The sequence below is a fragment of the Homarus americanus genome, unplaced genomic scaffold (assembly GCF_018991925.1).
Source record: "Homarus americanus isolate GMGI-L3 unplaced genomic scaffold, GMGI_Hamer_2.0 scaffold23578, whole genome shotgun sequence".
Lineage (NCBI taxonomy): Eukaryota > Metazoa > Arthropoda > Malacostraca > Decapoda > Nephropidae > Homarus > Homarus americanus.
The window spans coordinates 5,627,574-5,654,035 of NW_024733231.1; the positions used below are offsets into that span (position 1 = coordinate 5,627,574).

General features: G+C 43.8%; 1 protein-coding gene and 1 long non-coding RNA gene across 2 annotated transcripts; one reads left to right on the forward strand and one right to left on the reverse strand.

Moving 5' to 3' along the window:
• Nucleotides 1-3,695: 3,695 nt before the first annotated feature.
• LOC121869623 lies at nt 3,696-26,426 on the reverse strand. The gene is made up of 6 exons (XM_042371108.1): nt 26,081-26,426; nt 17,216-17,447; nt 7,757-7,966; nt 6,999-7,160; nt 6,205-6,330; nt 3,696-5,706 (listed from the first exon to the last, which is right to left on the reverse strand). The coding sequence occupies exons 1-6, from the start codon at nt 26,221-26,223 to the stop codon at nt 4,717-4,719; spliced, it is 1,863 nt and encodes a 620-aa protein (XP_042227042.1). The 5' UTR covers nt 26,224-26,426; the 3' UTR covers nt 3,696-4,716.
• Nucleotides 9,793-15,556, forward strand: LOC121869624. The gene is made up of 7 exons (XR_006089567.1): nt 9,793-10,390; nt 11,344-11,491; nt 12,898-13,068; nt 13,200-13,307; nt 13,646-13,837; nt 14,046-14,187; nt 14,399-15,556. It is a non-coding gene; the product is annotated as an uncharacterized LOC121869624 (long non-coding RNA).
• Nucleotides 26,427-26,462: the final 36 nt, after the last annotated feature.

The window sequence follows — 26,462 nt, forward strand, 5'->3', positions numbered from 1 at the left end:
CAGAATCTGCTCCAAGTGCCAGAGGCTGGGGAGGGAGGCCTCTTAGAGCTACAGGTGGACCTTGTAGTTTACCATTGAGGTTCTCAAGGACATCTAAGGGGTACAGGCCTGTTAAGTTTGGATGCCTCTGAGGAGTGCCTTTGAGGTGGTCATGAATATAATTAGTAATACATTTCATGGCGATCTACCCATGAGAACACCACAGAGAGGTACAGTATGTTTTTCGACCTGTCTAAACAAGACAGCTATTGTAACTTACCATGAACATCACTTTGACAAGTACTGTACTGTACAAATAAATAAATAAAAATATTCACTGTACAGTATATAATATAACAACGAGCACCTGATAACTTTTAGAGCACGTCAGACCACTATAGCCACAGACTTGAGAGGGCCTCAGAGAAGATGTGAGGCTTACGAGGGCCTCACAGCACCATAGGCACAAACTTTTAAGGTTTTACAGGTTTGGATGGACCTTTAAGTGACACAGGTATGTGCATACCTGTGAGGTTTTGGAGGGTCTCCAGTGCTGCACCACCAACATCCTATGACTTCCTCATCCTCTTCTCAGCATCAGGACACCAAGCACTCCAACACTGAGCATCACTCGACTCCACCATCCCCAACAACATGACACATTCTGGCACTGCCTCACTGATGTACCACAGCTCTAGTGCTTCCCTGCTGGTGTCACCCTACTTCTGTCTTCATCCAACTAAATCCTGTTGGTACATATTACACTCCTAATATAAGTCTTTGTTGCAACAATGTGTTAAGCTTTCTTCCTACTGTTCTTGCCCACACACATCAAAGACAAAGAGACAAGACCACAAATTTGGTGCAGTACAGTACAGGTATCTCTCGTTATCTGAATGGGTTAGGTTCCTTGAAAGCTATTTGATTATCAAATTTTCAGATAGTAAATAACACAACAGATGAGAAAAATAGGTGTTCAGTGTCCCCCAAAAGAAGACCCCCAATATTATACATTAAAAAAATACAGTATAAATAATAAATAAATTGACTCATGAACAACAAAATCCTAACTACAGTACTATAATTTAGTACATAGCTACAAGAAAATGCCAATATTACTGGCTGATCTCACAAATTCGTGCTAATTGGTACCCCACCATGGTCGAATTTCCGAAAAGCACGGATTTCCAGCACAAGTACTAAAAGCATGGGAAAATTTGCTAATCAATTGCTAAAAAACTGAATATAATTGTAGAACATAAAGCTTTATTGTTTCAAACTTACACTCCAATGCCATATGTATTGCACATTTCTTTAACACTTATTCCACTCTATATAAACGATGTGGTTCAGAGTTAAACGATTTTGTGAGCACAAGGTTATCCTAATTTGAAAAAATTTCAAACCTTATATATACAGTACCTATGTCAAAAATTAGCAAAACTTGCTATGACACAATAAAATTGATGTAAAGTATGTAATGAAATACAATAGGACAAATTTTATGTATAAACATAGCTCCTTACACACTCAAACCATCCTCTGACACAGTTCAGCCAGGCGGTCACAGTGTGTCTGCTGTTACACAAGAGTTCACATCGGGGGAGTCAACACCCCCACATACATGTTCACTTCCCACACCCTTGCTCTTCATTTTTCTTATTTTATAGTTTTATATTATCCTTTAATTTCTAAGCCACATCATTTACATAAGAGTGGAATAAATGTTAATTGATCCCATTTTCCCACAAATCCGTGCATTTTCACGAGTGTAAATTTCAAATGTTTTTATTTTAATTTCTTTCTTAAACGAGCACAATCGGGTGAAAACATGGTAATTGGGGAATGCTCATGAAAATGTATGGATTTGCGAGGCCAGCTTGTATATGTATAAATACCGAAATCTGTTCACGACTAACAAAAATACTACCTAACTACTACTGTATTTTAGTATCCTACCTAAATACTGTACGGAAATTTGCTAAACAAATAAATACAGTACAGTACTAGTAGTCCGGAAACTCCCGTGGTCCGGAACGTACAATAGGTAGATATCTGAATTATTATTATTATTACAGGAGTATTAAATTTTTTGCCCCCCAGGCCCCAATGTGGGTAAGTGACCTATGCCCGGGTGGGCTAATCCCCGTAAAAAAAAAAACAAAGCTGCGGGAAATTAAGGTTTGTTTACATCCGGCAGTTCAGTTGCTCTCTCTCTGCTTGTCTATACAGAGTACAACATTTAACCCTTCAATATATATGAGCAGTAAATAAGTGTTGCTTTCATATTCTTATGTAGAGTAATGACGATATGTTTTCACATGTGCGCACTTACATACGCGCAGTTTCACTTTTTTTTTTACCAATTATGGTTAGCTACTTATATTGTTCCTTTTATTAACATTAAATAACATTACTTAAAACAACCATATTAATTTTACTACAGCTACAACCAAGGTCTTATTTTCTTCAGTTTTATATATAGAACCAGTCAGTCACTGGTTTTGTAATCAACGAAAACAATGCTGTCTCATTTCCTCGTGTTTTAATATTCTACGTATTATTAATGAATTGTACAGTATTGCTCATTTTGCACACACAAACATTAATTCAATCAAAAAGTCTTTCAGTAATAAACAATAATGAATCTTTTGTACATAAGGGAAATGACGCTGTTTACAGATTGTGCACGTCGTCTGAACGTTGGCGGGCCGTTGAAACCCGTTGAAATTCAAGTTTCCGCCGTCAAAATTTTTAAATGTGGTTTTTTTTTTGTTCAAATAGAAAACGTCGAATTAAAAACTCGCGAAATTTGAGAAGCTACTGTACGACATTTAACCCTTCAATATGTCTTCAAAGAGACCATGAAGCAGAGAAAGTGGTGCTAGTGCTTCCAAGCCAAGTCACTATCTATCCAGGAAAAGGGTGAATATCCATGGTCCGGCACCGGTCAGGTCCCGAGGTTGCCGGACTAGAGAGGTACAACCTGTTCTATTTAGTTGGTCCATTACCTTATCGGAGAGTGATCAGGGCTCACCACGTGGTGATTCGACTTTTCAATGGGACCTATTTCGGATAAGCAACGATCACTTTCAGACAGTAGGTGTAAGAATATAATTTTCAGATACTGAACATTCACTGGGAGAGCAACAGTTCAGAAGGGACTAGTGTGTCACAGGCGCTTTGGAGATTTTATTGGTGTAAAAAATACTTTATCTCGGAATAAAACATTAATGTACAGTATGCAGAGTAACAGAAAGCCAACAAAAATCAGCAAAGAAATATTACAGATGAAAAACAATCAGTATTAAAAGATATACTGTATGTATTTTTTCCGAGTGTGTTTAGAACTAATTACCAAAACCCTAACCCCTTAGTTTAATCAGTATGTTGATGATCAACTATATCGAGGTTTAGAACATTGTGTATTAATAAAATTGTCATGTTTTTTTATGATAAGACGTTCAAAATAATCTTTGAGAATGCCATACCGTTGTTAGAACTGTCTATCATTAGATTTTGTTTACATGTGTTACGAGATTTGATGTATGTACAGCTGTCACCACAACGAAGGGTTTCTGAAACTATGATTTTCTCTACATTTCATTGATCAAATCTCTTCCAATATATTTTCTAAAATGCACAACAAAACTGAGATTTTTCTATCAGACTCATTAATAAAGGTTGTAAAACTGTCTAGGGAATAATACCATTACTCTTACTGTTTAAAAGAGTCATTAATTTTTGTTTTATCTTACAGAATTTTTTATACAATTGGTTACAAAAAACCTGGTAATTCTAGTCCTGATTTTAATGTTTTGAATCTCATCCAAGCTCAAGTCTCGTTAACATATTCAAAATTTGTACAGAGTATAAAACTGTGTGGCAATGTTCGTCACATCTTGGATTATCATTAACATTTTCGACTTCCCTTACTTCATGCTTTAAGAAAACTGATATCTTATATTTTAAACCACATTACTTCAACCTTCTCTTTGTTCTTGGTTGCCTCACTACTACAGTATTACACTACGGTACTTGTACAACACTTACCTGACTGAGAGTTAAGTATTTTTACCTATTACTTAAAAGTATGGTACAGTATTCTCCTAATTTATAAGAACTTTATACAACTGCTACGTTTCTCTTAAGGTATCATCAAATGAGTGTACAAAATACTGAATGTGATAATGAATCATGTTAGAATGTTACCTGTGGCTAGAAGCACCATCACTACAACACCTGCCTCAGCTCATCTTATCTCCTCACAAGAACCACCTCCTGACCACCTGCTCTACACCTGGCCACTCAAAACACTTCACTATGGTCCTCCCTACAATAACAAAGATAAATTTGTAGATATAAAGTGTCACATATCATTTTAAGTGAATTAATGAATTGTGATAATTGGAGTGCTTACTACCATATAAAAAGTATTTTATGACTCCGATAATGGACAGACATTTAACTTTGCTACTGCTATGGAGCCACTCAACCTATGATAAACATATACAGTACACACTAGCCAATACAGTGCACATTGTATAATTCCTAACAATTGTACCTCTACTTATGAAGATGAGTAAAACTTGAAGATGACTACACTAAATTATATAGTTCTGAACATTTTACTGTGAATCAAAGTGGCAAAATTAGAAAATAATACTAAGATAAGTTAGAAATACCTTCAGGCCTTGATTTCAACAAATGCAAGAAACATGATGAATGATTAGCAGCCTAAAGTACAGCGAGGGGCTTGGGATTATAGCCTGGATATGTTCCAGGGTAAATGGCATGTCGCTTGTGACTGATTTCATACCGATCGTCGTCAGAAGTTGGCTGACCCCCAGCAAACTGCACAGGATTGTTGTTCTCCTTAGCTAAGTTCTCCCTCAACCTCATTAGCTCATCGCCTACTCCAGATTTCATGAGATTAAACTCTGATACAACCAGAGACAGCCGCCCCAGCAGGTAGTTGAGGTTGCTCTCAACATCGGCCACCTTTGTGTTGATCTTGTCGACGGTGCCGTCCATGTTGCCAACGCGTGATAGAGAAGCATTCATGTGCTCCTTCGTGGTGTCCTTCAGCTGACCGAGGAGGTCCACAGACTGTGTCATTTGTTGGTACATGATACCAATCTGCCGCCATACTTGTGAGATCTCTTTTTCCATCTTCGCAGTCATGTTAGTGAGGGCAGAAGTCTGGTTCTTCAAGATTGCAAAGGAGATGTTGCTGATCTGATCTGAGAGAGTAGAGTTGATAGTACTACCACTGTTCTTAACTATTTCTCCAAGTTCTAGGATGATCTGTTGGATGCCAAATTCAATGCTACGTTTAGTGTCAAGAACAGAATCTGCTGTGTTGATCATTACCTGCTCCACCTTCTTCAGGCTGCTAATTTCTGCAGATAATTCAGAATAATTTTCCAAGACAATGTGCTGAAGGTTCTCAGCCTGTGAAGCCCTATCATCCAGGATGTCTATGATATTTGATGTTTCTGCTTTTAGCTCATTACCAATTGTTGACATCGATTGTGCCACAGTGGCTTCACTGTTTTTAATAGCTGTTGTAACATCGGAGGAGAAGTGTCCAAGTCCCTCCTGAGTAGTGATGTTCAGGTTGCGGAGGTTGTGGGTGAGATCAGCAACAGAGGCATTAATGATGGCTTGACCTGCATGGCTCTCATCCAAAAGCATCTTCAGAGTGGTCAAGTGGTCGTCCAAACTCTGTAGTAAACACAAATGTCATGTGATTATACAGTATACCATATATATATATATATATATATATATATATATATATATATATATATATATATATATATATATATATATATATATATATATATATATATATATATATATATATATATATATATATATATATATATATATATATATATATATATCAAGATGTCTTGAATATATATATATATCATTGTGGATTTATATATATATATATATATATATATATATATATATATATATATATATATATATATATATATATATATATATATATATATATATATATATATATATATATATATATATATATATATATATATATATATGTATACTCGTATATATACTATACAGTACAATATACAATACAGTATTTACTCTTTGTTTTGTTCATGAGATAACGTGACATCGGAGACCAAAAACATAACAAACGTGACATCAAAAAACCTTGTAGGAAGGATCACATTCCCTTTGACTCACCTTGTGTGTTTGCTCAGTCAGGTCGTGCAATTCCTCCCTCTGCTCACGGAAGTGTAGGTCCAGGGCATCCAGGCGGGAGGCTACTTCACTCTCTCCCTCATTGCACCCTGTTGCTTGCTGCTGCATCTGTGTACATTCAACACATTATAACACCTACTGTCTAATTCAAGCTACATTCAAATATAATACTGTAACCCATTTGCCAAGTGTAAGTTATATAAGAGAAGGGACCCACTGTATCCAGTACAGGTTATATTAAAGAGCACTAACCACCATAACAAAACTCATAAGACAACTTTATTTTTATTTTCCTGACAAAGTTCTCTATTGAATAAAATATGTCTGTAATTTTATCAACACAGATGCATGTCCACACTAGAGAATCAGAACAAGTTGTCTATAAGAAAAAATGTTCATTCACAATTTTTTTCCAAGAGTGTTGAGCGCCCGGCCCTGATATAATTGAGATTTGAGACGTTTGAGGCAGAGGGCGAGGTATAGTGATCTTATGGCAGGTAATCTGTCAGTATAATGGTAGTACAGTCCCCTTCACTAGTGCATTTACAGGGACTCATCAGGGTTTGTGCAGCCCTGTGTTGGTTCACATTTGATAGTTGGAAACTCGCAATAGTAAACAAAATATGGAATCAAATTAAAGCAATATTAAAACAAATATTTCAAAGAAAATGATTTGTGAAAGATTTATAAGACGAGCCCCTGTAAGAGCACTAGTGAAGAGGACTGTACATATAGCAACAAGGGTGAGTAGAGGGCAGCACATCACTCCTCTGTACCTGTTGCTGGATCATGTCGGTAGTGGCAGCCATGGTAGCTCCCAGCTGCTGGATGGAGGCCACTGTCTGGGCTTCGCAGGTGTCCAAGGTGGTTGAGAGGCGGTCATGTCGCTGCTGTAACTGTCCCATGTGCTGATCTAGTGACTCCCCAACAATCTTGACCTATAACGAACAATACAACACAATATTAATTAAATGTAATTAGCAAACAACTCTCAATGTACTGTAATATGAATTTTGAGAGCAACCGCTTTTAACTTGTAATGACAAATAGACTATAACACTATTACATACAGTACAAGTAAAGGTAAAATATGATGGTAGGTTAATGATATCATGGGTAATGTGGACAATTACCACAGCTACAGAGAACCAATGCATTTGTTTATTAGTCATCCAGCAAGTGTCAAACAGTAAAATTCTGAAATGCTAAATGTACTGTACTGCATAACAGTCCATTTTTACCATCCTGATAATTTTGCCTTTTCTTTTGGTCAGCAATTATCACTAATTTATATGCATCTTGGTAATCACAATACTACTACAGAAAACTAACTTTAACAATGAAAAGAGTTTACCAAGGAAATTTTTTCTAATATTCAGGTGATCTAATCTGAAATAAGTATTGTGTGAACAACTTTATTTACTTTTATTAATTATGATAATGTACAGATACAGGAACAGTACTCATACATACACAAGTACTAACATAACAAATTAACAATAATAAAAGTAATGGCTTTTGGGGTTTTACTGACCTCGTTCGTGACCTTTCTCATCTCTCGTTGCATGAAGGTGTCAACAGCGCTAACCTTCCTGGTGAGTTTCTTAACGTGTTTGAGGACGTTTTCGTCACCCTCCTGGTTCGGGGGGGCACCTGGGAAGACCTCCAAGGGTGGCCCAGCCTGCAGCAGCCGGTCCAGACCCTGAGACAGCTGGTTCAACATCATACGCTGTCGCTCGTCAGTCTGCCGGTACAAGAAAACAATAATGCATCTCACCCAGGCATTAAACGATAACTATAACTTTCTATCCTGACAATAGGGCATCATTTGATAAACAAAACACTGACTAAACATAATATTGTGACCAGAGTAGAATGAGATTAGAAAATGTACTCCTGTTGACAGACACTTATAATCTGATCCCTACTTCGGCCTGATCATAACGAAATACTTTATGACATACTCAAACTTACTCACAAATGATATAGTAACTGTTATAATCATCAGCCCACATCATGCTGTAGGTTTACACACTCTTCCTTTGGCCTTGTCTCTCTCAACACATAAAAGTGCCTCCATGTTCCCCAAGACTGTGGTGCGAGAGAGCCAGGACCGTGGTGAGAGGGAAATGAAAGAGCCAGAACCGTGTTGAGAGAGAGTGAGAGGTTTTCAGCCCACTACTGTTAGAAAGGCTTCAGAACCATCTATATGACAACCCGTAGCAATCAAATATTCATACTGAAGCACAAAACACATAAAAAAGGCTTTCAAAACTCTCTGGATAGCCTATGGACAACCCAGGATGAGTTTGTAAGACTGGCAACATAAACAGAGATAGCCGGTGTATGGTTAAGATTAGTGAGCAAGTTTTACCCCAGTTTAAAGGTGGAAAATGGGGTTCTGCAGGGTCATGTATTGTCACCACTTTTATTCATGGTTCTCGTCGACTTCGCATTTAGAAAGACAGTAACAGCTGGACATGACCTAGAATACGTGGATGGTGATGTATCTGAGGGTTGGCGACCACAATCCTTCACTCTGAACGTTCTTGGGATGTTTTTACTCATACTCTCAGGGTTTGTATCTCTCTGAGGACCCAGTTTTTCATTTTATTCATCCACTCCAGTCTCTACTTTTCCCTGGCCCTCCTACCCTCAACTTTGCCTATTAGTATTTCTGTTATTATTCCCTCATCCCAAAGTATATAACCAAAGTATCTAATTTTTCTTATTTCTGTACAATTTCAAGTATTTCTCTTGAAGGTTTTGCTAATCTTAGTACTTCTTCATTCGTGTTCCTGCAAAGTATCAAGGCATCACTGCTGTATATCAACTGGAGGAAAGGAGATCCCCAGCAAAGAGGAAGATGTGGACTTTATTGAGTACAGTACTGTAGTGTACAGCTGACCAATATCATGAGCATTTTGAAGTCATGTGCTCTTGATATTAGGAGATATTTTGAGGTCAATATTATAATTACTTTTTACAATACAAAAATGCCTAAGTACAATACTGCATTTAAGAAAAGTTACTACAATTTTCTGATGAAAAGGGGGGAGGGGTCAGGACCCGCAGGAGAGTTATCCTGAGGGCAACATTACTATTTTATCAGTGGCCAAAAACTCCGTCTCAGCGCTCCTACATCACTACACTGGTTCTCTCTGCTCTCATATACACGGCCAACGGGTATGCACTGATCATTGACTGCTTTGGTTGGCTAGTTAAATTAAAGACATCGTAATAAGACAAAATATTATTTTTTTTAGGATAATTACATTTCTAATTTGAATATATAAAGGCTCGACCAATGACGTAATAGGTATAGATATGTAGGAAATACTTTGTACTGTATATACGGTAACTTGCTGTCACCATGTCGCGCTGGCTGACGTACAAATATTTTATCTTGTTCCAAATCTGCACATTACTTTATGTACTTAACATCAAATACAATATCTAGTTATGGGAATTACATGAATTAAAACATATTTAATTCTTATGCAGAATAAAGTAAAATTAAACTACCCAACCACACGATATCTTTCCCAAGTCTTCTGGTTAAGGATTTAGCCAATCAGATGTCATCCTACTATCAGTGCAGAACTGTTGCTCACGTCAATGACGGCAATGGAACCTGTTTATTGACCGTCACCACCAATACTGCCCGCCACTATCGCAATATCAGTACTACTGCAGCCGAGTGCTAACACACTACTTCTACCGCGCCGCTAACACACTACTGCTGGTACTCGTACCTAGTATATACCCGCTACAAATATGATTCCTGAAAAACTACACAGTGGAAGCCATTAATTATAGGATTACAAAATTCAATTAGCATTACAGAGCCGTTTCAGTGACCATATACAATTAGTGTAACCGGAAACCCCGTCCACACAAGTGCTTTTAACAACTCGACAACATCAGCATGTCTCGGAGGCCACCTCATCAGAACACCCGTCATCAGTACGCCCCTAGATTGAGAGCGAGGGCGTGCATGGGCGTGGTGGCGGTGGTGCTACTAGTGTGTGTAACTTGCCCCAGCAGCGCCACCTTCACTGTCTACTGGAATTCCCCTACACAGACCTGCCACCAGTTCGGAGTTCATATTAATGTATCAGCGTTTGGCATCGTGCAGAATACAGGCGACCTCTTCTATGGTGACAAGGTGAGGAGTGTGGTGTATGGTGGTGTGGTGCGAGGTGGTGTAGTGTATGGTGCTGTAATAAAGTATGTGGTGTAGTGTGTGTCTGATGTGTGGTGCTGTAGCGTATGGTGGTGTGTTGTAGTATGTGGTGTGGCGTTTAGTGTAGTGGTGTGGTATTTAGTGATGCAGTGTTTGTTATTGTGTGTATTATTTTATCACTGTACCAAATGTTGTGATGTGTTGAAGAGTGTGACGCTATAGTGCATAAGTGTGATGTGAAGTACCTTGAGCCGTGAGATAAGTGTGGTATTGAAGTGTGAGTGACGAGGCATGAGATACGGTGGTGCTTGTAAGTGTGGTAAGTGGTAGTGTGGTAGTGAGGTAAGTGTGGTAGTGAGGTAAGTGTGGTAGTGAGGTAAGTGTGGTAGTGTAGTAAGTGTGGTAGTGTGGTAAGTGTGGTAAGTGTGGTAGTGAGGTAGTGAGGTAAGTGTAGTAGTGTGGTAGGTGTGATAGTGAGGTAGTATGGTGAGTGTGATAGTGTGGATAGTGTGGTAGTGTGGTAGGTGTGATAGTGAGGTAGTATGGTGAGTGTGAGTGTGGTAAGTGCAGTAATGTGGTAAATGTGGTAGTGTGTGGTGGGGTGGTGGTGTGTGGAGTGTGGTGGGGGTGATGTGGTGTGTGTGGAGTGGCAGTTAGTGATGATAGGTGTGGATAGTGTGGTAGTGTGGTAGGTGTGATGGTGAGGTAGTATGGTGAGTGTGGTAAGTGCAGTGGTGTGGTAAATGTGGTAGTGTGGTAGGTGTGATAGTGAGGTAGTATGGTGGTGTGGAGTCATAGTGTGGTAAATGTGGTAGTGTGGTAAATGTGGTAGTGTGGTAAATGTGGTAGTATGGTGAGTGTGGTAAGTATGGTAAATGTGACCGGAGGTTGGTTAGATTCTATCAGCACCGGGTCGTTCTTCTCATCACACACAGGTCAGCATATTCTACGGTCCTGGGGCGTTCCCGTACCTCAAGGACGACCAACCAGTGAACGGCGGAATCCCTCAGAACGGCAGCCTCCAAGACCACCTTCACGCCTTTACCAGCAGAGTACAACAACAGCTGCCAACTGACTTCTCCGGTGAGTTACTGTGGCCAATGTCTCTGTACTGCTGCAAGGTGGGTGTGGCTGTAGGGTGGGTGTGGCTGTAGGGTAGGTGTGGTTAGGGTGTGGCTGTGGGTGGGTGTGGCTGTGGGGTGGGTGGCTGTGGGTGGGTGTGGCTGTAGGGTGGGTGTGGTTATTGGGTGGTGTGACTGTGGGTGGGTGTGGCTGTGGGGTGGGTGTGGCTGTAGGGTGGGGTGTGGTTATTGGGTGGGTGTGGCTGTGGGGTGGGTGTGTGTAGGGTGGGTGTGGCTGCAGGGTGGGTGTGGTTTGGGTGGGTGTGACTGTGGGTGGGCGGGGTTTGTGGGTGGTGTGGCTGTAGGGTGGGTGTGTGGGGTGGGTGTGGTTATTGGGTGGGTGTGGCTGTAGGGTGGGTGTGGCTGTGGGGTGGGTGTGGTTATTGGTGGGTGTGGCTGTGGGGTGGGTGTGGCTGTGGGGTGGGTGTGGCTGTGGGGTAGGTGTGGTTATTGGGTGGGTGTGGCTGTGGGGTGGGTGTGGCTGTAGGGTGGGTGTGGCTGTAGGGGTGGGTGTGGCTGCAGGGTGGGTGTGGTTATTGGGTGGGTGTGACTGAGGGGTAGGCGGGGTTATTGGGTGGGTGTGGCTGTGGGGTGGGTGTGGCTGCAGGGTGGGTGTGGTTATTGGGTGTGTGGCTGTGGGGTGTGTATGGGTGGGTGTGGCTGTGGGGTGGGTGTGGCTGTAGGGTGGGTGTGGCTGCAGGTGGGTGTGGTTATTGGGTGGGTGTGACTGTAGGGTAGGTGTGGTTATTGGGTGGGTGTGGCTGTGGGGTGGGTGTGGCTGTAGGGTGGGTGTGGCTGCAGGGTGGGTGTGGTTATTGGGTGGTGTGGCTGTAGGGTGGTGTGGTTATTGGGTGGGTGTGGCTGTAGGGTGGGTGTGGTTGGTGGGTGTGGCTGTAGGTGGGTGTGGCTGTGGGGTGGGTGTGGCTGTAGGTGGGTGTGGTTGGGTGGTGTAGGGTGGGTGTGGTTATTGGGTGTGTGGCCGTGGTGGGTGTGGTATTGGGGGTGTGGCCGTGGTGTGTGGTTATTGGGTGGGTGTGGCTGTAGGGTGGGTGTGGTTATTGGGTGGGTGTGGCTGTAGGTGGGTGTGGTTATTGGGTGGGTGTGGCTGTAGGGTGGGTGTGGTTGGATGGGTGGGTGTGGCCAGGGTGGGTGTGGTTGGGTGGGTGTGGCTGTAGGGTGGGTGTGGTTATTGGGTGGGTGTGGCCGTAGGGTGGGTGTGGTTATTGGGGTGGCGTAGGGTGGGTGTGGCTGTAGGGTGGTGTGTTGGGTGGGTGTGGCTGTAGGGTGGTGTGGTTATTGCGTGGGGTGTACATCTCAATATGACAAACACGACCCCCTTGACTGACCACCACCACCGTCTCAACGTAGGAGTAGCGGTGCTGGACTTCGAGGCTTATTACCCCAGCAGCGATGAGCCCCCCGCCGTACCATGAAGCTTCAAGGGCCTGGGTCGCCGCCCACTACCCGCACTTGCCGCCCTCAAAGGTCTTCTTCTTGGCGGAGCAGACCTTTAACGAATCAGCCAGAGAGTTCTTCGAGGTGAGTACGAGAGAGAGAGAGAGAGAGAGAGAGAGAGAGAGAGATTAGCTGGGATGTTTAATCTTTGGATGAAATAAGCTGTGTCTAACCATGTACCTAACCACGAGTTCTGTTACCGTATACACCGCCAGACGCTGCTGTGGGTGGGTCGGGAACTACGGCCCAAAGCGCTGTGGGGATACTACCACTACCCCTACTGTCATAACTACGGGCCAGGTGTAGCCGACTGTAAGCCTTGGGTGAGTACAATTACACCTTATCTCACCTCACGTCACCTCCAGTCTTTCCCGTCACAACAGTATCATGTCTTAAAAAATAATAATATATAAATATATCAATAAATAAAATAAATAAAAAATCCTGAGTGCTCATATGGCCGCCATTAAGTTATGAAAAAAAATCGTAGAGGAAAAGTACTGAATATTTTATTTATTTACTGAAGAAATTTATATAATAACTCATAGATCCATTTAAAGTCACTAGAAAGGTTTGTTTGTCTGTCACAGTAAGATAACACCTACCCATGACCCACATCCACCCCAACTCATGACCCACGCTACCACCTCTATCGTTCTAGGTAATGGAACACAACAATGATATGTCCTGGCTGGTGGAGCTGAGTACGGCCCTCTATCCTAGTATCTACATCTTCAAGAACAGTGGTTAACCCGTAGCCGCCGTCTTAACACCCGCGGTAGACTCCTCGAGGCAATCCGCATGTGCACCGTACTGGCCAAACCATGCCCATCCTCCCTTATTTCTGGTACAGGTGTGTGTTAATATGTTTCTGGTACAGGTGTGTGTTAATCTACTTCTGGTATAGGTGTAATCTATCTACAGGTCACAGGTCATCTCATCCAGGTGTAATCTATCTACGTCACAGGTCATTTCTTTCGAGTGTATTCCTATCTAGTCCACAATGACCCAGGTTGATGACACTAACAACTTCGTCAGGGTTATCATTATCCCCAACACAGGTATCACGACTCTGCCAGCTTCCTCTCCCCTCTGGACACTGTCAACACGATGGGCTTCACCAAGATGCTCGGGCTGGAAGGGGCGGTGGTGTGGGGGTCAACGAGTGACGTGGCAACCAAGTCTGAGTGCCTCATTCTCAAGGTTAGTGGTAACCAAACCAAACGCAACTTGGGATAACTACCGTACTCCTATTATTATCATCATTATTTTTCTTATGGCGAAGTTCCTGAACGTGTATATAGAGATTAATGAACACTACCTGATGAACTTAATGAACACTTAACCAAACCTGAACACCAGCATCATAAAGTAACTGGTATTCTCCTTCTCTATCTCTCTAACCCTCCGTCAGCGGTACGTGGAGGAGCATAGGGGCCCTTGGTGAGGTATCTGGACCACCTCCCCAGAGCCACCCTCCGCTTCGTCATCAACTCCCGCAGACTCCTCAAGAGGTTGGCCAATAAGGCTCTCAGGGCAGCCAAGTACCCACCATCATTCACAACTTCTAGTGCCTGAGAGAACACCTCTTGTTCCCCTCTTCCCTAGCTGAGAGAGAGAGGCTGGCTGTGGTTGACTGTCACTTATTGTTACCGTTCGTAGTACACTGACTGCTTGACAGAACTGTATACTGTGAATCAAGATTAACTGGGCTCCTAGCAATGATCCAGTTACGATAGATAGTCATAATTAAACTGTCATGTCAGTACTAAAACAGCTAAGACTGGTTATCATAATTAAACTGTTAGATTAAAATAAACAGTCAATATTAATCATACGGCCCAGTGCTACAGAAATTAAGAGTGACTGTCAGGAATAACTGTCTGGTGCTCGGATTAACGATACAGTCAATGCACCAGTCAAGAGATTATAGCACACACAGACTGTTGAGGGAGGAGTAACTGTCTTTTCTATTTGTGACTGTCAATTAGAATTTCAGTGGTTAAAATTATCACAATTAAACTGTGGAGTAACTGTGTACAATCAATGATACAGTCACAGAGTTAAAGACTGGCAGTCATTTTTAACTGTATATACCTCGCTACAAGTCACTACAACACATCTTAAGTCACTACAACACACCTTAAGTCACTACAACACACCTTAAGTCACTATAACATACCTTAAGTCACTACAAAAACCTAGTCACCTGTAGATTAGACACCCCAGCTTATTTTACCTGTTGATTAAAAACACCTTAACTCTACCTGGGGTTATGGGATCAGGTTAGGTTAGGTGTTGTAGTAAGCTGGGGTGTCTAATCTTCAGGTAACCCTAATAGCTTGTGGTCTGGGGTGTCTAATCTTCAGGTAACCCTAAGAAACTAGCTTGTGGTCTGAGGTGTTTAATCTTCAGGTAACCTCAAGAAACTAGCTAGTGGTATTATGCATTGCTTTTATACAATTTAATGAAAGGTCAATCCAACTATGTGCCAAAACCCAACTTTAATAAATTAGCATGATATTATGCCTGTGTTTAATTTATTTGCTTGGAATAAAAACAAATTAAGCAGCTTGGGGAAACTGATTCACCTGTTTGGTTGTAGGTGTTGGTGGAGCTTAAAACACTGTATTTCTTTAAGTAAAACCTGATTGGTTAAGTGAGAGTATAATGCTATACTTGTGAGGTGCAGTGTGGAGCATGTCTTTGAAACTAGGTAATTCAGGTGTAGGTGTGAGGAAAGGAGTGAGTACTATTGCCAAGGTGTATGTGTGAGGGAAGGAGTTAAGACAGGTGTAACTCTAATGACTATAACTGATGCACAGGTTAAGGATTAAACTTATTGGGTCACTGTGGTAAAAAGGTGTACATAAACTGCATCCTTAACTGTGCAGGGGATGAAATACATAAACATACCACATTTCTGGTACTAAAAGCTGCATTTTCCCAGTAGGTAACAAACTAGCCAAAATGTATAAAGGAGGTCGGCTATTACATGGGAAAGTGGTTATCTCACCCATAGAAGGCTGCTGTACTTTTCGTTGCAAAAGTGAAGTCAGAGATATACAATTAGACATCCCCCAAGGTAGAGTACTTAGCACCACTGTTCAATATACTGTACTCATGAATGCCTTATTAAAGTCAATCTCAGACATCCCCAGTAATATTAGCTAAGCAGATGACGTTCTTATACATAATATAACTCATCTTGGAATGCAAACCACCTTAAACCATTGTCCAGTCAGTCTGTGGGAACCTTGGCCATCACCATCTCCAGTGCTCACAAACCTTCAGTCATTACTACTTCATCACCAAGAGAGGCCAAGGTGTGTGTGTGTGTGTGTGTGAGGAAGAGACCCAAGGTGAAGGAGCCAGAGTATGAGAGGAGATTGGCCTGGCAACAGCAGCTCAAAACCTTCTCCTCCTCGCCCGTACCCTTCACGGCCATCCACCACAACACCACTTGTACCCTCGTGTGTGTATTTGTCTGTGGTCCAGCGTGGGAAAGGGGGGGCGGTTCCTTAAGCTATTCACAGTTCAGTGGGGGGATCAACAAATAACACTATTTAGTGTGACAATATTGTTCAGAGCTCATCAGTAAACAGAACATAATAATTAACATATTTATTATGACTTAGAAAATATAATCAATACCTTTGTGGCTCCTTGGCACCATCTTATCTCCTGTAATAACGGAAAACTGAAGAAAAACAACAACCCAAAACAAAGAGGAATTTAAATCATCTGAAGTAGACAATTCTTCCCCCTGGCTGTGGCATACCAGGCAAAACAAAATTATGTACATGAAAAATCGTCAAAACAGATCTTCTCTCTCACACACACACACACACACATCTAGTGAACGAGGAGATGTAAGAAGAGTGTGTTACCGTTTATATTATCGAGTGATACACCACCAAACATGAGAGGAAGTTCTCCGGGTGTCTCCTGAACTAACACACTAAAGGCAGTACAGTATCACACCCAGAGCTCTTACCCTCGACATAGCTGAAAGACTCGCTAACACACAACCAAAAGCCACTGTTGCTAGCTTATCTCAGCATCATCACAGCTCAAAACTACTAAACTGGACGCCAGAGAACCAATGATGCTTACTACTATGAGCACTGAGATAAACACAACACCTGAGCCATGTAAAGTGGTAAGAGAACTCATTCCACTACAGGTGTGGCCACGTTCGAGAAGCACCTTGAGCCAATGAGGACCTTACCGTCTGAATGAGAGCCTCGGTGGACAAAAGCCTCTCCTCCATCTTTGCGAGCTGCATGGCCAGAGCCTGTATATTGACGGCGGTGAGGGCGTGATCAGAGGAGAGTTTGTTCAGGGTCTTGGTGGAGAAGTCGGCCACGTGAGCCTCGCGGGCCTCGTGTCGGTTCAGCTTGTTGATCACCGCCTTTATGCTCTTCTCCAAGATCAGGATGGCGTCTCGGATGTCCAGGTGACTGTAAGAGAGAACACAGGTGTTAATTAGGTTTACGTTACAGGTAAATCAGGTGTGTTCATGAGGTCAATCTTGTGTGTGTGTGTTTTATGAGTCAATCAGGTTTGTGTGTTTTACGAGTTAATCATGTGTGTTATGGATCACTCAGGTGTGTTACGGGTCACTCAGGTGTGTTATGAGTCGCTCAAGTGTTATGGGTCATCCAGGTGTGTTATTGGACACTCAGGTGTGTTATGGGTCGCCCAGGTGTGTTAAGGGTCACCCGGGTGAGTTATGGGTCACTCAGGCGAGTTACGGGTCACTCAGGTGAGTTATGGGTTACTCAGGTGTGTTACGGGTCACTCAGGTGTGTTATGGGTCACTCAGGTGTATGGGTCACTCAGGTGTGTTACGGGTCACTCAGGTAGAGCGAGGGGCGACCTGATAGAGGTGTATAAGTGGAAGGCAGGGCTAAACAAAGGGGACATTACAAAGGTACTCAAACTATCCAATCAGGAGCGAACTTGTAACAATGGTTTTAAATTAGACAAATTTAGATTTAGGAGTGAAATAGGTAAACACTGGTTTGGAAACAGAGTAGTGGATGAGTGGAACAAGTTACCAAATATCATCATTAACTCGAATACGCTGAATAGCTTCAAACATAGGTTGGATGCTTATATGAGCAATAGGGGTTGGGTGTAAACGGGACTGCCCAGTATGGGCCAATAGGCCCGCTGCAGTTTCCTCCATTCTTATGTTCTTAGGTGTGTTACAGGTCAGTCAGATGTGTTACATGTCACTCAGGTATATGGTAAGGAATACAAATAGAGAAGAATTAAAGAAAACTGGCAGAGAGAGAGAGAGAGAGTTATCACCACCACCATACTCCCACACCACTTACACGGTAACATACACCAGACATCTTTCACCCCTTCACACCACATCGAATATCTCCCCCCCCTCCGCGAGGTTACTATGACAACCCTAACCTAACCCCCAAAATAGTGTTAGGGTGGTCAATCTTCAGGTGAAATAAGCTAGGGTGGTAATTCTTGAGAAGGGAGGGAGGGAGAGATGAGGGAGGGGAAAGGAGGGAGGGGAAGAGATGGATGCAGGGGAAAGGGTGGGGAAAGGAGAGGTGAAGGGAAGGGGGAAGAGGAGGTGAGGGATAAGAGGGGGAAGGAGGAAGTTATGACAGCGGATGTCTTGGCCATCAATCTCCTTTAAAAAGAGTCGGAACGCGAGAGAAAAAGAGTTGGAGTGTGATAAGAGGCGGCGACGACACAAAGAAACACAACTAAAATAGCCCCTGTATTGTTGTGAGAGCAGCAGACTAATAAATGACGAGGAGAACACACACACACACACACACACACACACACTCTATCGACCCTCTTTTGAGTGAGGGGTGATATGATCGAGGTGTATAAATGGAAGTCAGGGGTAAACAAAGGTGATATAACAAAGGTACTCAGACTATCCAACCAGGAGCGAACTCGTAACAATGGTTTTAAATTAAACAAATTTAGATTTAGGCGCGAGATAGGTAGACATTGGTTTGGAAATAGAGTAGTGAATGAATGGAACAAGTTACCAAACATGACCATTAACGCGAATACGATGAACAGCTTCAAACACAGGTTGGATGGATATATGAGAGAGAGGGATTGGGTGTAAACGGGACTGCCCGCTGTAGTCTCCTCCATTCATATGTTGTGTCTGCACCCGCATAGTGCTGTATGTGGATGTATACCTGTACATGTAATATCTGTACCGGTGTCTATTACCTGCATGTATCCCTGTACCATAGTTTCTGTACCTGTAATTGAACCGTTTCTGTAGTTGCATCTTTACCAATGTTCTTATTTTACTTCTGAACAAGACTGATACAAACGATAACTGTGAGGTTTAGTACGAGGTCGAAAGACCCACAACAACAGTAGGCAAGCACTCAAGTTAGGTGGTGGGCGAGGCAGAAGCAGGACCTACAGGACTCATGAACCAGGCGAGGGGCGGGAGGGAGGGAGGGAGAGTTTAGGCATAGTAGTGGTGATTTATCTGGTCTCTGTCAGTCCCTCGTTCCGGTGTATACTGTTCTAGCTTAGGGAAGGAAGAAAGGAAGGAACAAAGGAAGGGGAGAGAGGGAGAGAGGGAAGGAGGATCGGGAGGGAGGAGAGGAAGGAAGGAGGTGGGGGAGGGAAGGGGAATGACAGTATTGTACTATAAACTTCCTTGAGATAGATGTACAGTATATATCAGGTGCCTTCAAGAGAACTCAGTCTCTCAACTAGCTCAGCCATGTTAAAATTGTTATTATTATAGACTCTATATCTGTGTTTTTCTGGCTAAATAAACGGTTTTAATATAAAAAACCCTAATTAATTCGATCAAGGAAAACCACCAGTTGTTTATTTCCCAGTAATGTCCTTCGTTTAGGTGAGGTTAGGTTACTAATCTTCGGTCCTTGTGAGTTTTGCGGTGCCGCTGCCCTGCCTCACTTGGGGCACTGGGTAAGATAAGTGAGGCACGACCATCACCGTCATAGTGACGTCAGAGGCACTGGTGCCAGACCCGCCTGCCAACACAAAGGGGGAGACACTGACCCCCCCCCCCTCCACCAAACATACGCCTCCCTTTTCCTTCCTGTAAGTCCCCCTGTTTTCCATCCCCTCCCCTTCCTTCTCTCTCTCTCTTTAGTGCTTTCTTTCTCCTTGTCTTCCCCTATTTTTCCTTCCATACCTACCCAAACCCTTTCTTCTCCTTCCCTCCCTCTCATACATTACTGCTCACTTAACGTTTCATCATAACATTGCATAAGGTCATAACCAGAGTAACCCCCTCCCCCCTAGTCCTCCTTACCTCTAAGACCCCCCTCCCCCCCCTCACCGTAGCTTTAAAAAAAAGACCATTTATCCATGATTCTTGCTGCGCGAAATCCCCACCATAACGCCTCAGTGTTATGTGTGTACCGGGAGCTCAAATCACTCAATGGGGAAAACTCTCGCTGGGAACTCCGGACCATTGGTTATAAATAGCTCTGATATAACACTATAGTCCGTCAACCGAAGGATTCACCACCACCACTTATTACTACTTATAATCAACAAGTAAATTTATAAATAACATTAAGTAACGTACACTTTTACTATTCTTATAAAGGCAATTAAAATGTAAAACTGAGGGTGAATTCACATCAAACCACAACGATACAGCGTATAGACAGAAACATGTGATCTCCTTACAATACTTAAACCACCATTTGTCAACCACAATACAACAGAGACGCGCACCCACGTAAACCCCCAACTCTAGTGAAAACAAAAGAACATCCCAGTGTTTGTTTATATCCACATTCGAGTGTAAACAATGCGGTGGGGAGGTGAGGTGGAAGACAAGAAACCCGCTAAAGAGAATAATATTTTGGAGACAAGTCAGGATGGCAACAGTGACCTGTGGTGAAGGGAATAAATTATATGGTGACCTGGTAACACTGTGGGGGTATCAACTGTCGCTCGCTCCCATTCTGCTCCAGTCTTACGTAAATTAAGTTCTTCGTCATTGGAAATCTGAGAACGTACAGTATTTGAATGACCCACTTAAGCTAAGACACAAGAAAGGCCTTTAAAAGATTCAGAATTACGTTAATATTTCCTCTTAACTCTATGTGTCACGCGGACATGTTTACACACAACCTACATGTGTCACGCGGACTTGTTTACACACGACCTACATGTGTCACGTGGACTTGTTTACACACAACCTACATGTGTCACGCGGACTTGTTTACACACGACCTACATGTGTCACGTGGACTTGTTTACACACGACCTACATGTGTCACGTGGACTTGTTTACACACGACCTACATGTGTCACGCGGAAATGTTAGGTTAGGTTACTCGTATACTACACCCTTACCAGTATAGTAGTTACGTGTCTATGGTGTTCAGACCATTAAAACAGCGCCATTGTAGGGTTTAGGTGAACATACGCCATAGTGTCTCGTCTACAGCTTCTACAAAATTGTCTTTAGTTGATGTAAGGAAACGACCGGGACGCACTACCACCACCAAAACACTGACGCAGCCTTGACCAAATTCTTATTCCGTCTCGTTATGATGTGAGCAACCATCTCTATACAGATGACCGCGAGAGCTACGGCACAGCCCTCACCTTGATCTTAATTAACCTGGGATATAAATAGAAGCCAAAGAAATAATATAAATAATGTCACTAGCAGATGAAAGGGCAAAAAAAAAATATATATCATGGCAATCTTAAGAGTGTGAAGGTGGCAGCTTAGGTACTGTGGGATGGAGGGACGTGGAGTCAAGGATGGAGGGTCGTGAAGTACAGAGGAGGATCGTGGAGTAGAGCGGAGGGTCGTGGAAGAGAGTGGAGGGTCGTGGAGTAGATTGGAAGGTCTTGGAAGAGGGTGCCGTGGAAGGTTTAAGAGAGGGCAGTAGAGAGCACATGCCAATTGTTTGATTCCTATCACTGAGGAAGGAGCCAAGGTCGACAACCCCCCCCCCCTCCCTCCGGCACTACACTCACACGGGCGCCCACAAGCTAGACAATACCAACATGGTTGGATAAGAATTTAACCAACGACCGAGGCAATCCACACTTGAAAACCACATCCCTCGCTCGCGCCAAATATCCTTCAGTCAGGTCAAGAATAATGGGTGATAATTATATAGGTGGTTAGGTGGTGGCGAGGTGAGGTGGTGGCGAGGTGATGGTGAGGCAAGATGGTAGCAAAGAATCTAATTACATCATCAACACTCCCCCCCACATCACGCTCTGATCCCCTTACATAACACCCCCCCCTCCCCCCCCTTGAACCCCTAAAGAGATAAGTCCTTCGTCTGGCGTAGCTACCATTAACGTACGAGTGTAGGAGTGGAGAGGAAAACCTAACCCTGACGAATGCTTGTACTGGCGCTGATTTTGTTTTTGTTTTGTTGATGTTCGTCCGGCGTAGTTTCCATGAACGCCTGACGCAGTTCACTGTTCCTGCTTGTTTTGACGGCACGGGACTGTGATGATTAGTAGAACTGTCGTCACTACACTCCACCACAGTAACCTGGCCACTCTTCTCGGATCACGTGACGCACCATAGCTTAGTTCACCTGATGATTATTTACCTTAACCTAACATAACCCAATCCAACATAACATAGCTTAACATAACCTAGACATACAAAACCTAACCTAACCTAACCTGACCTGACCTGACCTCTCCCAGGTAACTTATGGTATTTAATTAATCATTAGGCGAAATAAGCTAGGGTGCCATAAACAACGACACAAACACTCTCTGATGGTTTATGAATATTTAATATAGTATGAATTAAAAACAGACGATGCTTAAACGTCACAGATGCATCACTACTTCTTGGGTTCAGTGAGAACAAAAATATCATAAAGACAAGAGACGGCCAGAGACGCCCCAGATGTCTGAATGTAAATAATCTATCTTATTTTTCCCTGCGATTGGAGACGAGAGCACGCGCATCTAGTTACTGTATTATGGCAGCAATCTTCACTTTTATAACACACTGGTGGCAGGCAGTCTGACACGTTCTCAAATCACTACTTTAACGTACGAAATAATCCAGGGGCCCTAGATTCCTTCAAGGCAATCAACTAAAAGGCAATGGTATAGTGGTGGTGAGTGTGTTAACACTACATAGTTGATACCTTATACACGCGTGCTGGTGACCGGGTGACGTATCTCTTCAGTCGTTCTGGGAAGCACTGCGCAACACCCTCTTGAGACTCCGATACTGATGACAATAACGATAGCGTCATCACCCTCGCCAGCTGGACACAATAGCGTGTTGAAATCTTACTGTAAATTTAATTCAGCTGCGGATCAAGACGTACGGAACGCCCCCCCCCCCCTATGGAAAGAGTGGAAATAGCTACATAAAATCGCTAAAATGTGACGAGACCAGCCTAGAACAAGTAGAAATACCCACACACATTTAATCATATTCTCAACTTACATGCGTTGTATACACAGTGAATCCTTAATCGCCAGAGTATATAACTCACAAATACTCACATCAAATCTATAAACACATACTGTACATCAAGGGATTCTGTAAACACAACAAACCAGATCCATCCAACCTCGAACCACAACCATCCTAGTGTGAATAAACCACAACCATCCTAGTGTGAATAAACCACAACCATCCTAGTGTGAATAAACCACAACCATCCTAGTGTGAATAAACCACAACCATCCCACCACGAACCACAACCATCCCACCACGAACCACAACCATCCCACCACGAACCACAACCATCCTAGTGTGGGAACCACAAACCATCCTAGTGAATAAACCTAGCCATCCTAGTGTGAATAAAGCCACAACCATCCTACAGAACCACAGCATCCCACCACAGACCACAACCATCCCACCACGAACCACAACCATCCTGTGTGAAGGAACCACTCGGGGATAAGGTTTCAGTTAGGTTCCCACGCTGGGGTTCGACCCGGACACACTCAACACACACTTATCAATTAAGCTATTACCCTATCAGCCATCACCATATTGAGTCCATTACCTAAAGTGATGGAGAAGAGGGGGAGAGGGAGGGAGGAGAGGAGGGAGGGAGGGAGGAGGAGGGAGGGAGGGGAGGAGGAGAGAGAGAGAGAGAGAGAGAGAGAGAGTGTGTGTATGTGTGTGTGTGTGTGTGTAAATGCGTCAGTAAGTCTACGTGTGAAAAAGAGAGAAAAAAGAGAGTGGGGAGGAGACACAGCGGACCACCCCCCCCCTCACACCAGGCACAAACCACGATAAGACAAATAAACAAATCAATAAATATCAAAAGAAAAACAAAATAGAAGCAGAAAATCACATAAGAGTGTCTGTATGAATGATGTTATAATATAGTAAATAACAATAAAATCCCACAGTAAGAGACGTAAAAAACAAAGAACGCTGTACATGTTTGGTTCTGTTGACACCCCAGCAGGAGAACGACGCCCCCCAACACCCCAGCAGCAGGACGCCCACCTCCCAACACCCCAGCAGCAGGACGACGCCCCCACCTCCCCCAGCAGGAGAATGACGCCCCCCCAACACCCCAGCAGCAGGACGACGCCCCCACCTCCCCAGCAGGAGAACGACGCCCCCCAATACCTCAGCAGGCGGACGACGCCCTACCCCCCAGCAGAACGACGCCCCCAACACCCCAGCAGCAGGACGACGCCCCACCTCCCCAGCAGGAGAAAAACGCCCCCAATACCCCAGCAGGAGGACGCCCCCAACACCCCAGCAGCAGGACGACGCCCCACCTCCCCCCAGCAGGAGAATGACGCTACCCCAATACCCAAGCAGGACGACGCCCCCAACACCCCAGCAGCAGGACGACGCCCCCACCTCCCCAGCAGAACGACGCCCCCAATACCCCCAGCAGGACAACGCCCCCACCTCCCCCAGCAGCAGGACAACGCCCCCACCTCCCCCAGCAGCAGGACGACGCCCCACCTCCCCCCAGCAGCAGGACGAAGCCCCCACCTCCCCAGCAGCAGGACGACGCCCCCCGACACTCACACCACTCCAGCTCCTCCACAACACCCAGGGTCGCTTCTACACCTTCCTCCTTTATGTTTATCTTGGCCTAAGTGTCTTCACGAGTTGCCTCAAGTGGGAATCGTAGATGCCTGGCCCACTTCTGTCTCCCTGTGCGGTGGTGGTAGGGGGTATTGTAGTGGTGGGGAGGAGTATGGTGTTGGTACTGTGGTGGTGGAGCATTGTGTGGGTATTGTGGTGGTGGTATTGTAATGGTGGAGGGTATTGTGATGCTGGTGGGGGTATTGAACATAGAATATAAAAATGGAGGAAATTGCTGCGGGCTTATTGGCCCATACTGGGCAGTCCCGTTTACACCCAATCCCTATCGCTCATGTACCCGTCCAACCTGTGTTTGAAGCCATCCAGAGTATTCGAGTTAATGATGATGTTTGCTAACTTGTTCCACTCATCCACTATTTTATTTCTAAACTAATGTTTACCTATCTCGCGGCTATAAATCTAAATTTGTCTAATTTAGAACCATTGTTACGAGTTCGCTTCTGGTTGGATAGTCTGAGTACCTTTGTTATATCACGTTTGTTTAGCCCTGACTTCCATTTACACACCTCGATCATATCGCCCCTCACTCTACGTCTCTTGAGGGAGTGCAAATTAAGATGCTTTAACCTGTCTCTGTACTCTGTGGTGGCGGAGGTATTGTGGTGGTGGTGGTATTGTAACGATGGAGATGGTGTGGTAGAGAAGGTATTGTTGTGGAAGTATATGTAGTGGTGCTGGTATTGTGGTGGAGAGGGTATTGTAGTGGTGGCATGTGTTACAATATGGCACTATAGTATGGGCCCTAAACTACAAGTAAACACACAACCCCCACAGGTAAGCAATTAAGACCCAACATAAACAGGTAACACAGCCACGGGTAGATGATTAACATCCGCATACATTGGTAACTCAAAACCTCCTTGTACTGTATATGTAACACCTCCACCGACAGTAAATTAACCTCTCTAATATGTCACGATAATTCCCTAAGACAGGTCAGTAAAAACCATCAAAGGTAGGTAGGTAGGTTAAGAACAGCCCTTCCAGGTAGGTACTCACGTAATGCTGAAGCCAGGCTGCGAGCGGACGACCCGGGTGAAGTCGTTGTTATCGTCGTCGTCAGCGTCGTCTACAGGCACGGCGCGACCTACACACAATACCACAGCCGCCACCACCACGTATCGGAACCACCAGCTCCACATGTTAGCGAAACGCCCTGAGACAGGTACGCTGACCTAGAACCACCACAGATTGATTAGAGGTGTGAGAGGGCAGTGATGTGTGCGAGATGGATGCGAGAGGCCTTGGAGTGCGACAGTGGGGTGCTAGGGAAGGAGGTAGTGGGGGCAGGCAAGGCACTAGTGGTTCACTTGGCCCTCGAGGGGTGAGTGAGCTGTGGGTAAGAGCTTGGGTGCCACCACCACCCCTTAACCCCAGCCTC